The sequence below is a fragment of the Gadus morhua genome, chromosome 7 (assembly GCF_902167405.1).
Source record: "Gadus morhua chromosome 7, gadMor3.0, whole genome shotgun sequence".
NCBI lineage: Eukaryota > Metazoa > Chordata > Actinopteri > Gadiformes > Gadidae > Gadus > Gadus morhua.
In genome coordinates this window covers 26,439,244-26,455,926 of record NC_044054.1, presented here as the reverse complement: position 1 = coordinate 26,455,926, position 16,683 = coordinate 26,439,244, and the positions used below count along the sequence as shown (strand labels likewise).

Sequence of the window (16,683 nt, the reverse complement as noted above, 5' to 3'; positions counted from 1 at the left end):
GGTATTTTCTGAATTTTTGCGTATCGACGTAAAACGTAGCTAATAAAGCAATATTCAAAACGCTACCGTTTCGTAGTCGAAGGTCGGATCAAAAAAGTATATAGTTTTTCTTTTCGTGTGCGTCTGACGATGTCGTGTGCAAAGTTTGGTGTCGATTGGTCAAGAAATGTGGGCGGAGTTGGGAAAAAACAGTTTTGCGGTTTTCGCGATTTTGCGAAAAAAAATTATAGACGCAAATGGGCGTGGCCTATGCCAAAAGATGCATCAGACTCCAGTGAATCTGTGTGTTCAAGGTTTTGAATGTGGGAGGTTCGGTGTGGGAGTTATAGCCCCAAACGCGATTTTCTTGTTATAGCGCCACCTAGTGGCCGGCAGGTCTGGATTTTGTCGTCTGCTTAGTCCGAACAGATCTGGACCTAGTCATGCAATTTGCGTGTCGGCACCATTTACGGTTTGGGGTGTGGGCCCACTTTTAGGGGGGTAAGAATAACTAGAACTGCAAGCAGTTATGCAGGGGTCCAAGAAGTGTGCATTTCGCCGGCACAACGCGACAAGAAATGTGCATTTCGCCGGCACAACGCGAAGCAAGTATTCAAAACGCTACCGTGAACAACATGTGGATACAAAGGTTTTGACTGTGGGAGCTTCGGTGTGGGAGTTAAAGCCCAAAATGCGTTTTCAGAACATTCCATTGGCCAAATAGGAGATAGACAATGTCGTTGTTTTTTGGCGCCGCCCTGTGGCGAAATTTTTAATTTTCCAAAGACAATTTTCCTTTGCCAAATAACTCCCGCCCACATTAATAATTCTTGGCCATATTTTCTATAAAGACTTGGGTTTGCCCCTTGATGGTTGCCCTTGAGTTTGAAGAACATTCCTTTGGCCAATTAGAAGATATACAATTTCCTCGTTTATTGCGCCCCCTAATGGCGAATTTTTCCGAATTTTTTATCGAGCGACATTAAGGTTAGCACCAACATGTGTGTAAAATTTGGACTCGATCCGATGTCTCATTTTGGATTTCTTTGGATTTTTGCTATTCCACGTCTAATTTAGCTAATAAACCAATATTCCAAATGCTACCGTTTCGTCGTCGAAGGTCGGATCAAAAAAGTGTTTCATGCATTCTTTGCGTGAGTGTCTGAAGATGTCGTGTGCAAAGTTTGGTGTCGATTGGTCAAGAAATGTGGGAGGAGTAGGGAAAATACAGTTTTGCGGTTTTCGCGATTTTGCGAAAAAAAATTATAGACGCAAATGGGCGTGGCCTATGCCAAAAGATGCAGCAGACTCCAGTGAATATGTGCGTACAAGTTTTTGACTGTGGGAGGTTCGGTGTGGGAGTTATAGCCCCAAACGCGTATTCCTTGGTATAGCGCCACCTAGTGACCGGCGTGTCTGGATTTTGTCGTCTGCGTAGTCCGAAGAGATCAGGATCTAGTCATGTAATTGGCGTGTGTGCACCATTTACGGTTTGGGCTGTGGTACCACTTTTAGGGGGGTAAGTATAATAATAATAGGAAGAAAAATCCTTACAAAAACAATAGGGATCCAACCTGTTGGCTTGGACCCCTAATAATAATAACTAGAACTGCAAGCAGTTATGCAGGGGTCCAAGAAGTGTGCATTTCGCCGGCACAACGCGACAAGAAATGTGCGTTTCGCCGGCACAACGCGAAGCATGTGTTCAAAACGCTACCCTGAACCTGTGGATATAAAGGTTTTGACTGTGGGAGCTTCGGTGTGGGAGTTATAGCCTAAAACGCGTTTTCAGAACATTGGCCAAATAGGAGATAGACAATGTCGTCGTTTTTTGGCGCCGCCCTGTGGCGAAATTTTCCAAGGACAATTTTCCTTTGCCAAATAACTCCCGCCCACATTAATAATTCTTGGCCATATTTTCTATATAGACTCGGGTTTGCCCCTTGATGGTTTCCCTTGAGTTTGAAGAACATTCCTTTGGCCAATTAGAAGATATACAATTTCGTCGTTTATTGCGCCCCCTAATGGCGAAATATTCCGAATTCTTTATTGAACGCCATTAAGGGTAGCACCGACATGTGTCTAAAATTTGGACTTGATCCGATGTCTAATTTTGGTATTTTCTGAATTTTTGCGTATCGACGTAAAACGTAGCTAATAAAGCAATATTCAAAACGCTACCGTTTCGTAGTCGAAGGTCGGATCAAAAAAGTATATAGTTTTTCTTTTCGTGTGCGCCTGACGATGTCGTGTGCAAAGTTTGGTGTCGATTGGTCAAGAAATGTGGGCGGAGTTGGGAAAAAACAGTTTTGCGGTTTTCGCGATTTTGCGAAAAAAAATTATAGACGCAAATGGGCGTGGCCTATGCCAAAAGATGCATCAGACTCCAGTGAATCTGTGTGTTCAAGGTTTTGAATGTGGGAGGTTCGGTGTGGGAGTTATAGCCCCAAACGCGTTTTCCCTTGGTATAGCGCCACCTAGTGGCCGGCGTGTCTGGATTTTGTCGTCTGCGTAGTCCGAAGAGATCTGGATCTAGTCATGCAATTGGCGTGTCGTCACCATTTACGGTTTGGGCTGTGGGCACACTTTTAGGGAGGTAAGAATAATAATAATAATAATCCTTACAAAAACAATAGGGATCCAACCTGTTGGCTTGGACCCCTAACTAGAACTGCAAGCAGTTATGCAGGGGTCCAAGAAGTGTGCATTTCGCCGGCACAACGCGACAAGAAATGTGCATTTCGCCGGCACAACGCGAAGCATGTGTTCAAAACGCTACCCTGAACCTGTGGATACAAAGGATTTGACTGTGGTAGGAGTAGCGAGAAGTCAGTGTAGCGTTTTCGCGGCGAAATTTTGTAGAAGATATACAATTTCCTCGTTTATTGCGCCCCCTAATGGCGAAATTTTCCGAATTTTTTATCGAACGACATTAAGGCTAGCCCCGACATGTGTGTAAAATGTGGACTCGATCCGATGTCTAATTTTGGGTTTTTTTGGATTTTTGATTTTCCACGTCAAATTTAGCTAATAAACCAATATTCAAAACGCTACCGTTTCGTCGTCGAAAGTCGGATCAAAAAACTGTCTGAGGGTTTCTTTGCGTGTGCGTCTGAAGATGCCGTGTGCAAAGTTTGGTGTTGATTGGTCAAGAAATGTGGGAGGAGTAGCGAAAAAACTGTTTTGCGGTTTTCGCGATTTTGCGGAAAAAAATTCTGGACGCAAATGGGCGTGGCCTATGCCAAAAGATGCAGCAGACTCCAGTGAATATGTGTGTACAAGGTTTTGAATGTTGGAGGTTCGGTGTGGGAGTTATAGCCCCAAACGCGTCTTTCCTTGGTATAGCGCCACCTAGTGGCCGGCGTGTCTGGATTTTGTTATCTGAGTAGCGGTGCCGGACCTGGATCTAGTCATGCAATTGGCGTGTCGGCACCATTTACGGTTTGGGCTGTGGGCCCACTTTTAGCGCGGGAAGTATAATAACTAGAACTGCAAGCAGTTATGCAGGGGTCCAAGAAATGTGCATTTCGCCGGCACAACGCGAAGCATGTGTTCAAAACCAATTGGCGTGGCCTATGCCAAAATATGCCACTGACTCCAGTGAATCTGTGCATATAACGTTTTTGACTGTGGGAGCTTCGGTGTGGGAGTTATAGCCCAAAACGCGTTTTCAGAACATTCCATTGGCCAGTTAGGAGATATATTATTTCGTCGTTTATTTGCGCCTCCTTGTGGCGAGATTTTCCAAAGACAATTTTCCTTTGCCAAATAACTCCCGCCCACATTAATAATTCTTGGCCATATTTTTTATATAGACTCGGGTTTGCCCCTTGATGGTTTCCTTATAGTTTGAAGAACATTCCTTGGGCCAATTAGAACATATACAATTTCCTCGTTTATTGCGCCCCCTAATGGCGAAAAATTCCGGAATTTTTATCGAACGACAGTTAGGTTAGCACCAAAATGTTTGTAAAATTTGGACTTGTTCCGATGTCTAATTTTGGATTTCTTTGGATTTTTGATTTTCCACGTCTAATTTAGCTCATAAACCAATATTCAAAACGCTACCGTTTCGTCGTCGAAGGTCGGATCAAAAAACTGTCTCACGATTCCTTTGCGTGTGCGTCTGAAGATGTCGTGTGCAAAGTTTGGTGTCGATTGGTCGAGAAATGTGGGAGGAGTAGGGAAAAAACAGTTTTGCGGTTTTCGCGATTTTGCGAAAAAAAATTCTAGACGCAAATGGGCGTGGCCTATGCCAAAAGATGCAGCAGACTCCAGTGAATATGTGGGTACAAGTTTTTGACTGTGGGAGGTTCAGTGTGGGAGTTATAGCCCCAAACGCGTATTCCTTGGTATAGCGCCACCTAGTGACCGGCGTGTCTGGATTTTGTCGTCTGCATAGTCCGAAGAGACCTGGATCTAGTCATGCAATTGGCGTGTCGGCACCATTTACGGTTTGGGCTGTGGGCACAGTTTCAGGGAGGTAAGTATAATAATAGGAAAAATCCTTACAAAAACAATAGGGATCCAACCTGTTGGCTTGGACCCCTAATAATAAAAATCCTTACAAAAACAATAGGGATCCAACCTGTTGGCTTGGACCCCTAATAATAATCCTTACAAAAACAATAGGGATCCAACCTGTTGGCTTGGACCCCTAATAATAATCCTTACAAAAACAATAGGGATCCAACCTGTTGGCTTGGACCCCTAAAAAATATAATACAAAACATGACGGTAACTCTAAAGTCAAACCGTCCAATCTGAAGGCTTTACTTAACCACTCCCCCTACTCACTTCCACCAATGCAAAGCGAACAGAACTGAGTATGGGAGGGCGTAGCCCAACTAGTTTGTGACAGACCCAGAGGAACGCAACGCAAATTAAATGTCAACATGTATTGAGGCTTTATTAAAATCCCTGAAATTTCACCCGGACGCATTTGATTCCTACCCTTCCACTGTCAAATAGCGGCGCAAGTTGTGTGGCGTGTGAGCGTGTGCATGGGTTGAATTGCGTGCGTCTCACGGACAGCCCTGCGCAATGTGCAGCTGTCAGAAATGTGTTGTAATCACTTGGATTCCTCATAGCTCTCAGGCTGTGAGGAAATCAGCAGTCCGCGATCTCAGCTCCTTTTGATGTGAACGCGTACAGAGCGCATAGTTCAGAGCCGGACAATGATGTCGTAGTAAAGCCCTCAGGTCTATTCTGCATGTATTAACTGTGGATAAACATCAACTGCACTGAAGTCATCATAACTTCATAAGTTCTCATTGTCAAATGATTATGTACACTATTATTGTTATTTGAAGCCGTGTCAGTCTTGACTGTGGGTGGTGTGGTCCTCTGTGTCTGCTAGTGTCTATGATAAAGTAATATTTTTGTCGACATTATCAAACGGAAGAACTTTTATTATGAAGAGCACAGGTCAATGAAGCACGCTAGCCAACAAGAGGACCCGCCCACCGGCGGAAACCAGATATTGAGTGGTAAATTCGTTTCGCTCAGTAAGAACCAAAAAACGAATAAACGAACTGAAATATTGATTTTCGTTTTTTTGACAAAACGTAGAAACGAATAAACGAACTGAAATCTTGATTTTCGTTTTCTTGTCAAAACGAAAAAAAGAAAAAACGGCTTGTTTTCTGGTTTCTGCTTGCGTCAATTATTCCCAGAAAACAGAGTAATAAAACGTACCTTGCTCGTTAAAGAAAGCATTGAGGCCCCTTCAGCATTTTTAGTATTCGAAACACCTTTACTCCAAGCACTTCCGGGTCATCTCCATAGGAAAGGGAAGTCTTTTTCGACCGCTCGTATATTGTATTCTATTGTAGGTTTTTATCCACAACAATATCAATTTGTTAATAAACATGTCACCGTGCGGCCCAACTTTGGAAGAACAGCTTTCGTCCATAATGGATTTACTTGCGAAAGGTGCTGTATCTGAGATTAGCCAACTGTTCTTGGAAGGCTCGGCTACGATTCGCTTGCAATTAACTCGGAGCATGAAAGAAAACCAAGCGCTGAGGAGGAGGATGAAGGTGATGAGGAGTAAGATATTTTCTTTGCGGCTTCAAACGAGATCAAATGCATCGTGTGCAGCCAGACATTTTGCCCTGGCTCGAGCCATCGTCTGCAAACCACAGACTACTAAACCACTGGGAAATGGTGAGTTGTGTCCCGGCTGTGATGAAAACAAGACGGTTCAGGGGGCACTATTATTTTCTACATTTGTAGCAATTGGAAAAAAGTTTTAATAATCATGATTCCAAGTTAATAATGACAGGGCTGCCAAGTTTCAGAAAATGACAAGAGTGAGACTTTAGAGTCAGAAGCGTTCGGCCGCCGACCAAAGAAATTGGCCTTTTTTAACATTGATTTATACCTTAGGACTGATGTCCTAAGGTATAAATCTAAAACTTAGATCACTTAAACATGTCTATCACAGCATGAGAAAACGTAGTAATTGTTTTCGAGGGTGTACGGAAAAGCATAACACAAGGCTTTCTATGGGATAACTGTATAACAGCTGTACTAGCGACCTGTCACAACTGTTGCCTTTCCCCCGGGACGAACACTTGAATGATGTTCGTGTCATTAACTAACAACCAACTAATACATTTGCTGAACTACATAAGCAGAGGGCAGACAAACTGCTTTCCCTGTCTTTAATTTTCAACGTGGGACATTATCATATTACATTTGGGAATCTCAAGAATAGATTTGACTTTGGATGAACAGACAGCGGAGACAAAATATTAGCAAGGGGGAGGGAGAGGCGTCAGCGGGTAAAAGTCAGCCGCAGGTTCGATATTCGCTGGATATTCGGTTTTCATTTACCCCGCAATCAGCTTTATCAACCCAATTGCATTTCATTACGGCTGTAGTTTGTTGAGGACAGCATAGGACACCGTATCAACAAAAATCACAGTGACATGTTGCTCCTATCGATATCTGTGCGAGAAAAGCTCTCAAATCAACGTCCTGGCTGCTGTCTGTTTTAGGGACCGTCTACAAATTACACCCCACAGACTGGTGGCAGAAACGTTTCCATGGAATTGTTTCAGGAAAGAAATCACCACAAATCACTTGAAACATATTTTCTCATTCTGATTGCTGTAGTACTTGCCAATGGTGGGCTTTTACTTACTACGGGTCATTATGTGTTGATATTTTGCATAATAGTGGAACAGGATGAAATTAATAGCTAAAATATTCACCAAAAATCAATAAAAGTACATTTTTTCATTCTGATTGCTGTATTACTTGCCAATGGTTGGCTGTTACTTACTACGGGTTATTATTTGTTGACATTTTGCATTATAGAGAATGAGGATGCAATTAATAGTTTCAAATATTCACCAAAAATCAATAAAACTACATTTTTTCATTCTGATTGCTGTAGTACTTGCCAATGGTTGGCTTTTACTTACTACGGGTCATTATTTGTTGAAATTTTGCATTATAGCGAAAGAGGATGTAATTAATAGTTTCAAATATTCACCAAAAATCAATAAAACTACATTTTTTCAATCTGATTGCTGTATTACTTGCCAATGGTTGGCTGTTACTTACTACGGGTTATTATTTGTTGACGTTTTGCATTATAGAGAATGAGGATGCAATTAATAGTTTCAAATATTCACCAAAAATCAATAAAACTATTTTTTTTCATTCTGATTGCTGTAGTACTTGCCAATGGTTGGCTTTTACTTACTACGGGTCATTATTTGTTGAAATTTTGCATTATAGTGAATGAGGAGGTAATTAATAGTTTCAAATAAAGTCAAAGTAAAAGCCAACCATTGGCAAGTACTACAGCAATCAGAATGAAAACAATTAGTTTTATTGATTTTTGGTGAATATTTGAAACTATTAATTGCATCCTCATTCGCTATAATGCAAAATTTCAACAAATAATGACCCGTAGCAAGTAAAAGCCCACCATTGGAAAGTACTACAGCAATCAGAATGAAAAAATGTAGTTTTATTGATTTTTGGTGAATATTTGAAACTATTAATTACATCCTCATTCGCTATAATGCAAAATTTCAACAAATAATGACCCGTAGTAAGTAAAAGACAACCATTGGCAAGTACTACAGCAATCAGAATGCGAAAACGTATTTCCATTGATTTTTGGTGAATATTTGAAACTATTAATTGCATCCTCATTCGCTATAATGCAAAATTTCAACAAATAATGACCCGTAGTAAGTAAAAGCCCACCATTGGCAAGTACTACAGCAATCAGAATGCGAAAACGTATTTCCATAGATTTTTGGTGAATATTTGAAACTTTTAATTGCATCCTGTTTCACTATTATGTAAAATATGAACAAATACTGACCCGTAGTAGGTAAAAGCCCACAATTGGCAAGTACTACAGCAATCAGAATGCGAAAATGTATTTACATTGATTTTTGGTGAATATTTGAAACCATTGATTGCATCCTCATTCGCTATAATGCAAAACTTCAACAAATAATGACCCGTAGTAAGTAAAAGCCCACCATTGGCAAGTACTACAGCAATCAGAATGCGAAAATGTATTTACATTGATTTTTGGTGAATATTTGAAACTATTAATTGCATCCTCATTCGCTATAATGCAAAATTTCAACAAATAATGACCCGTAGTAAGTAAAAGCCCACCATTGGCAAGTACTACAGCAATCAGAATGCGAAAACGTATTTCCATAGATTTTTGGTGAATATTTGAAACTTTTAATTGCATCCTGTTTCACTATTATGTAAAATATGAACAAATACTGACCCGTAGTAGGTAAAAGCCCACAATTGGCAAGTACTACAGCAATCAGAATGCGAAAATGTATTTACATTGATTTTTGGTGAATATTTGAAACCATTGATTGCATCCTCATTCGCTATAATGCAAAACTTCAACAAATAATGACCCGTAGTAAGTAAAAGCCCACCATTGGCAAGTACTACAGCAATCAGAATGCGAAAATGTATTTACATTGATTTTTGGTGAATATTTGAAACTATTAATTGCATCCTCATTCGCTATAATGTAAAATGTCAACAAATAATGACCCGTAGTAAGTAAAAGCCAACCATTGGCAAGTACCACAGCAATCAGAATGAAAAAATGTAGTTTAATTGATTTTTGGTGAATATTTGAAACTATTAATTGCATCCTCAATCGCTATAATGCAAAATTTCAACAAATAATGACCCGTAGTAAGCAAAAGCCAACCATTGGCAAGTACTACAGCAATCAGAATGAAAAAATGTAGTTTTATTGAGTTTTGGTGAATATTTAAAACTATTAATTGCATCCTGTTTCACTATTATGTAAAATATGAACAAATACTGACCCGTAGTAAGTAAAAGCCCACCATTGGCAAGTACTACAGCAATCAGAATGAGAAAATGTATTTCTATCGATTTTTGGTGAATATTGGAAACTATTAATTGCATCCTCATTCGCTATAATGCAAAATGTCAACAAATAATGACCTGTAGTAAATAAAAGACCCCCTACTGGCAAGTACTACAGCAATCAGAATGAGAATATGGGTTTTTATTGATTATTGGTGATTTCTTTCCTGAAACAATTCCATGGTAACGTCTATGTCACCAGTCCGTGGGGTGTAATTTGTGGACGGTCCCTAAAACAGATTGCAGCCGGACCGTAATTACAGCGCTGTTCTTGCACAGATATCGATAGCAACAACTAATTTCGGTGTGATTTTTTGTCAGTACGCTGTCCTATACTGTCCTCAACATACTACACCCGTAATATAGTGCAATTTTGTTGATTAAGCCGATTGCTGGATTAATCCGATTGCAAAACTGAATATCCGGCGAATATCCAACCTGCTGCTAACTTTTACCCGCTAGAGGCGTCTCACACCTACTTCGCCAACATTAAATTGACATCAGCCCTTGCTCCGGGAGGTTCCTACCCCCCCCTCCGGCAGGAAGTCCGAAAACTCGGTGAGAGGGGAGCTCTCGGCGTCCTCGGGTGGGTCGTTCAGGTCTGGCGCCGTCAGGGTATCCGACGTGTCGGGTCCGGACCGCGGTCGTCCAGCAGCACAGCCTCTCGAGGAGGTTGGAGTCCCCGGTGGCGAGGGTCCGTCCCCTTCCGGCCCGGTGTCCTCTGCCGATGCCTCCTCCTGGGTCGCCGGGATCCGGGTGGCCCCATACGACGGTCGCGTCTTCCTCCCCGCTCGGGGAGGCGGCCCTCTCCTTACCCGATTTTCCCGCTCCGGATCCCAGAGTCTACGGAAAATCGGGCAATCCCTCCCGATAAGGAGGGGTACCGGTAGGTGGGGTACGATCCCTGCCCGGGCCGTGAACACCCCGTAGGGGGTCCGGATGACCACATGGCAAGACCCGTAGGTCCGGGTATCCCCGTGTACACAGGCCACCTCCATAGGCTCCCCACCCTTCCCCCCAGCTAGTTCGGGACGAAGGAGGGTCACTGCACTACCCGTGTCCAGGAGGGCCTGTGTGTCCTGGGTCATAACCCGTGCTGGGACAGTCGGGGACCCGGCTAACCCCTGTGCCCAACAGGTGGCCAGCATACAGGGCCGGTGCGTGTCTCCGTCCGCGTAAGCCGACGGCATCGACACGTCTCTGTCCCCGGGACAGTCTCGTGCCAGATGTCCCGGCTGTCCGCAGGCGTAGCACCGCCTCGTGTCTCGAGCCTCCCGGGACACGACCGGCGGCTCCGGTGGTGGTGTCCGCGACGCCGTCAGGGACCCCCTCCGGTCACGTCGGGTCTCCGTCGGTCGCAGGTTGGTCCGGGGACTGGCGCTGAGTTGCTGGGCCACTTGCCAGTTCTCTAATTGCCGGATCAGGTCGTCTACCGACTCGGGATGGTGGTGGGCTAGGACCCTCCGGGCGTCGGCTGGCAGCTGGCGGACGGTGTTGTCGATAAGCACCCGATCCAGCGAGCAGGGTCCCTCACCCGTGGCCAGCCACCTCCTCACTAGCCGCCCCTGCTGGGCGATCTGGGTCCGCACCGCACCATGGATGTCGAACCGCCAGTCGTGAAACCGTTGGGCGCGGGCGGCGAGGTTGTGCCCGTAGTAGGCCATTATGGCCTGTTTGAGCACCGGATACTGGTCGGCGTCCTCGGGTGGTAGATCCTGGCTTGCCTGCTGCGCAGGTCCGGTGAGGAAGGGCGAGATGATGTGGGCCCACTGTTCGGCCGGCCAGCTCTCCCTCCGGGCGGTCCTCTCAAACACCTCCAGGTACGCCTCGACATCGTCGTCCGGCCCGAGTTTAGTGAGCCGGCTGGTCGGACCGGCTGTCGGCGCGGCTGGCGGCGTGTTGTGGACGGCATGCTGCGTGAGACGGAGCACCGCTTCCCGGAGCAGAGCAAGACTCTCCGCCGTCTCCCGCTGTGACGCGGCCGCCTGCGCCAGGATCTGTTGTTGTCTCTGAGCCCCCGTGGGAGCGGCGGCGCCGTCGGGGTTCTGCATGCTGGATTGAGTGGGTACGTTACCGCGTGAGGTAGTGGCGTCGAGCTGGCTGCATTCTCCACCATATGTGGCAGCCCGGTTCGCGGATGTTTCTGTCGTACACGGAAAGCACCACACTCAGGGTCCAAGGTAAGCCGTAGTAGGCGTTTATTCAATGAAGGTACAGGGTAAAGCAGACACTATCGATCGTGGCCTCCGCGAGGCTCTCTCCTCTCGACTCGTCGTTGGCTGCTCCTACTAGTTCCCCCGGTGTGCGTCCGTGACCGTCTTTTAAGCCGGCTCTCCCCTCCTCCGGCCGGGTGCGTTGCATCCCGGTGATTGCGCCGGATGCCGGCGCATGCTCTGCTGCCGACTGGTGGGTGAAGGCGGTACACCCCGTCGACCACTACCCCGCGGTTCCCCCGGGTAGGGAGCGGGTTGTCACAGTATAATGTATATTTGAAAGAAGGCGATTGATGTAGGCCTACTTACCCTTCTTGAAAATGTTGCAGAATGCAGTCCAGAAGTCAAATTTGGCACTATATACAAAGACGCTCCACCAAGACGCTCACACGCGCAGGTCGCGGGAGATTGTTTACAAACTGTCAAACGTATACATCGCAAAGTGGACACCGCGCGACTACATAACCACTCGAAGCCGCGAGGACCAAAGCTTATTATCATGAGAAAAAAAAATAGAGTAATGAATGGGGAAATAAGCGTGAGAAATGGCAAGTGTGGCGTGTGGTGTGAGAATGGGTCAAATTGCGTGACTGTCACACTCAAAGCGTGAGGCTTGGCAGCCCTGTAATGACGTTAATCCCATTTCCTGTCTTTGAATGGTCTTGGATGTAATGTATTCCTCATCCTCGTCATCAGGCCTAAAGCACAAGGCGGTTGGAAATTCCACAAATCTTACAGCACCCATAGATTCTAGGCTGACTGCTAGATTCCGCATTCCCTAAAAAGCCTGATGCTCTTTTGCAAAACATGACCAGAGCCCTGGTGAAACACGAGTCAGTTTTCGGAGTTGCATTTCGAAGATGGAAACAGTCAGGAGCCCAGAAGGGTTTCAAGACAGATGCCACGTGAGCTGGTTTATCATTCTTATCACATAATTAGTCTTTCACATTCAATAGACAGGAGTATAATCTGCGTTTGAGTAGGTATATTCAATAACATGTTCCACTGATAGAGACAGAATTTGGAAAGACTGCTTTTACTTATAATGCACCAGTTGCTGGGAATGAAATTCAGAGATCACTCAAACGTATCGCTTTCATTTCACTTACTGAGTTGTTGAAGTCGTATCTCAACCAAACAATTCAAATTGTCTGCGCCTGTTTTTAATTTCTGACTTTGTTTTATGTCCCTATTGATTACCTTTGTCTGTCCTATGTTAATTGTGTGCTGCTACCTTGGCCAGTGCTCACTTGTAAAATAGATACCTCAATGTGATTTCTGCCTGGTTAAATAAAGGTTGAATAAACAAATAATCTCAAACATCATTCAATTCAAAACGTAAAAATGTTAGCTGATCAGCCTACAGGCAATGACACGTTGTCGTTTGTTATTGTAAACTATAATAAGTGTGCCCGTCTTGCATGTCATGTTGTGCACATGTGATTTTGCACTGGTGTTCGATCAGTGTCCTCAACCTGGTCACCCGCTTGGGCTTTGAGGGAGCTCTAGGGAGGAGTTGGTAGGAGGAGACATCCCTCTCAAACTCTGAATCTGTGTTTGCAGTACACAATTATACCTGTGTCAATGTTGCATAAAGATATTTCTAAATTGTTTTGTTCAAGCCCCTGGCTCCTCCCACATGTCCAGTCACAGCGAGGAGCTGAGGATCCTGAGCGTCCACGGAAAAGGGGGGGGCCCACTGGCGCTACACGGCCATGACGCCCTCTTCACTGCGTCTGAACCAGAGGCTCTGAGCTCGCTGTCCACGGAACACAGCGTGGTCAAGAGCCTGGAGCGCGGCGAGCAGCTGGTCCGCCGCGAGGAGCTGACTGGGCAGGTTGGAAATCATCTTCTCATTCACCATCCAAAAGAGAGGCTTCCTCTGCTACAACTCCAACACACACCCATAGAAAGCACACACATTTATGATTCAATGTGTCGTTAGCGGGGATTGACAACTATTCTGTGCTAATGAAAGATTATGTCTTGTGTGTGTTTCCTTCTTTCTGTGGAAAGCAGCAGACCCCAGACACCATTTTAACCAAGGATGAAGAGGATATTGGTGGAGGCATGGCCGCTGTAGGTTAGTAATACACATTGCATTTAGGGGTTTTATTTGTTCATCACAAGGGCAGATGCGAGCGCAGAATAATCGTAAAAAGGAAATTTGTTTGACCGGTTGCCATGGTTTTCTCCGTGTGGTTACTTCTACTAATCATGCTTGCACTTAAAGGTTGGGTATGGAATTCGCTTTTTTCGCCATTTTTGCAAAATTACTTGAAATCCTTATCATAACCCACTTACAGCCACTGAGTTAGAAGTACTGACATGAAAATTAAACGAGTCAATCATCTGTGGAACGGGCAGGGCTCGAAAAACTCCAGCCAATGATTTCCAGAGCCACCGAGTTGCATTGGACAGTAAGTACGTCAATCAAACGGTCGCACTGCACTCCCCCTCTCCCCGCGCGACCCCTTCGTGCACGTACTCAAAGCTCGTGACCCAGAGCAAGCTTCTGTTTGTTGTTATCCTGCGGTAGCTACTGGAGCTAGCTAACTAGCTAATGGCTCGCTCTCGCGCATCTGTGTTCACTCGTGCATGATTGCGCGTCCATGTACTTGGAATGGGTGGAGTCAGCGTTGAAGGAGAGGGGGTAGGACCATTTGAGTTGTTTATTTTCAGAATCTGTTGGCGTTTCGCAAATCCCATACCCAACCTTTAAATGCTTGGTCCTCTTTTGAAATTGCATTATGACCAGAGCCCTGCTAAAACACAAGGACTACTTGTACAGTTTATAGTAGAATGATTTACATCTTCTTCATAGCAGACAGGTGGCAGGAATGCTCAGATCAGCTCTGATTCCCAATATAACTACAGTATTGGTAAAACAGGGGATAGAAAACAACAGATCGTCTGGGTTTTGTCTTCATGACCTCCCCACATCTTTAAAAGGGGGAGACGTAGTGGTGCTACGTTTCAAATGGATACATACTGTATCCCTTTGTGCAAATAATTAATTTAGTACAATTAGTACAATTACTTCCTGCCTTTATTCCCTCTGCAGAAGACTGCGATGAGTTTGGAGACTGCAGCACACAACACGGCGCCACCTTGGATAGTCTGCATGTGGAAGCCCCTGGCTCCTCCCACATGTCCAGTAACAGCGAGGAGCTGCGGATCCTGAGTGTCCACGGAAAAGGGGAGTACCCACTGGCGGTGGACGGCCATGACAACCTCTTCACCGTGTTCAAACTGGAGACTCTGAGCTCGCTGTCTGCGGAACACAGCGTGGCAAAGAGACTGGAGGGTGGCGAGCAGCTGGTCCACCGTGAGGAGCTGACTGGGCATCGGGGCGGCGGCAAGGACCGGCCCGCTGTGTTGTCTGGCGAGTGTTTTCCCGACAAAACCAATATGGTCATCCACAGGCGTACCCACACCGGCGAGAAGCCGTACGGGTGCGACCAGTGCACGGAGCGCTTCAAACTGAAAGACAGCCTGAAGAGCCACATGAGGAGGACTCACTCCGGGGAGAAGCCCTACAGGTGTGATCAATGCGTGAAGTGCTACTATAGGAGCTCTCACCTGAAGAGGCACATGAAGACTCACTCCGGGGAGAAGCCCTACAGGTGTGACCAATGCGTGAAGCGCTTCAGTCGTAGTTGCATCCTGAAGGAACACTTGAGGACTCACTCCGGGGAGAAGCCCTACAGGTGTAACCAATGCGTGAAGCGCTTCATTTCGAGCTCTCACCTGAATGTCCACATGAGGACTCACTCCGGGGAGAAGCCCTACAGGTGTAACCAATGCGTGAAGCGCTTCAGTCAGAGCTCCGCCCTGAAGAGACACATGAGGACTCACTACGGGTAGAAGCCCTACAGGTGTAACCAATGCGTGAAGCGCTTCATTTCGAGCTCTCACCTGAAGAGCCACATGAGGACTCACTCCGGGGAGAAGCCCAACAGGTGTAACCAATGCGTGAAGCGCTTCAGTCGGAGCTCCGCCCTGAATAGACACATGAGGACTCACTCCGGGGAGAAGCCCTGAAGGTGCAACACCAGCCTCAGTGACCCTAGCAATTTGCGTTGGCACATGCTTAAGCACAGAGGCAATGGGGTGCTTTGACACGGGCAATGGGACCTTTTAATTCACACCTCTATCCTGTTTTTGTCTGCTGTAGTTATTTTTTATTCATGATTATAGACGCTTTCCAACTTTTCGTTCGTTTCGTTTACTCTTTTATTGTTGTAAATAATTGATTTCTGTGTGAAGGTGAGGGGTATTGACCAACGTGGAGATTTTAGGATTGGCCAGAGGAGCGAACAAGTTGAATTGCAATACACTGTGGGTGAAGTGGACTTGGCTGCAAGACAATTAAAGGAATCTACAAAAAAAAAGTCACTAGATTGGCCAAAGTATCAGACTTGGTGGCTACAGTTGCAATGCAAACTATAACAACACCTTTCATTTAGAGAGGACAGGAGGTATATCTAGGTCCAAAGAGAATGTATATACAATATACAATTGTATATTATAATTAGGTGATGCATGCAACGCTCAATGTAGCTGCCAGCAGAAACGGTTGCATGATTTTGGATATTATCAGAATAATTTTAAGTTTCATAAAATAATATTTTTAAAGGTCCCATAGCATGCTACTTTATAGATGCTTTAATATAGATATTAGTGGGCCCCAAATGCAGTATTTGAAGCCGTTTTCGAAATTTAGCCGTGGTGCAGAATTACTGCCACTACGAGCCAGTCGCACATTGAGCTTTCTCCAAACGCACCATTTCGGTGTCTGTAGCTTTAATGCAAATTAGGAGAGAGGTGGTTCAAGGTGGAGGGTGGGGGTGTGGCCCTGAGCAGCTTGCTGCCACGGTTTCATGCGCTCCGATTACAGTGGATGTATCGCAATGGCGAGGCGCACATAGCCTTTGGCAGTGTTCTGTAAATATTCTAGAACACTCTGGGTGCTCCGGGGGGAGTCCTGGAGCTCTACATCTAAATAATATATTATACATGGATATCTATCAAAAAATATATATTATTACGACCAAAAGCTGGGCCTCCAGAAGATATTATG

The 16,683-nt window shown here is 45.2% G+C and overlaps 1 protein-coding gene across 1 annotated transcript; it reads left to right on the top strand.

The window, feature by feature from the left end:
* Positions 1–5,739: 5,739 nt before the first annotated feature.
* Positions 5,740–15,998, top strand: LOC115547373 (zinc finger protein 501-like). The gene is made up of 2 exons (XM_030361563.1): positions 5,740–6,147; positions 14,665–15,998. The coding sequence occupies exons 1-2, from the start codon at positions 5,850–5,852 to the stop codon at positions 15,465–15,467; spliced, it is 1,101 nt and encodes a 366-aa protein (XP_030217423.1). The 5' UTR covers positions 5,740–5,849; the 3' UTR covers positions 15,468–15,998.
* Positions 15,999–16,683: the final 685 nt, after the last annotated feature.

Excerpts from the sequence above, each read along its gene's own strand:
- LOC115547373 (XM_030361563.1), top strand. The coding sequence starts at position 5,850 with ATGTCACCGTGCGGCCCAACTTTGGAAGAACAGCTTTCGTCCATAATG. Across the intron at positions 6,148-14,664 it reads TACTAAACCACTGGGAAATG|AAGACTGCGATGAGTTTGGA; the intron begins GTGAGTTGTGTC and ends TTCCCTCTGCAG.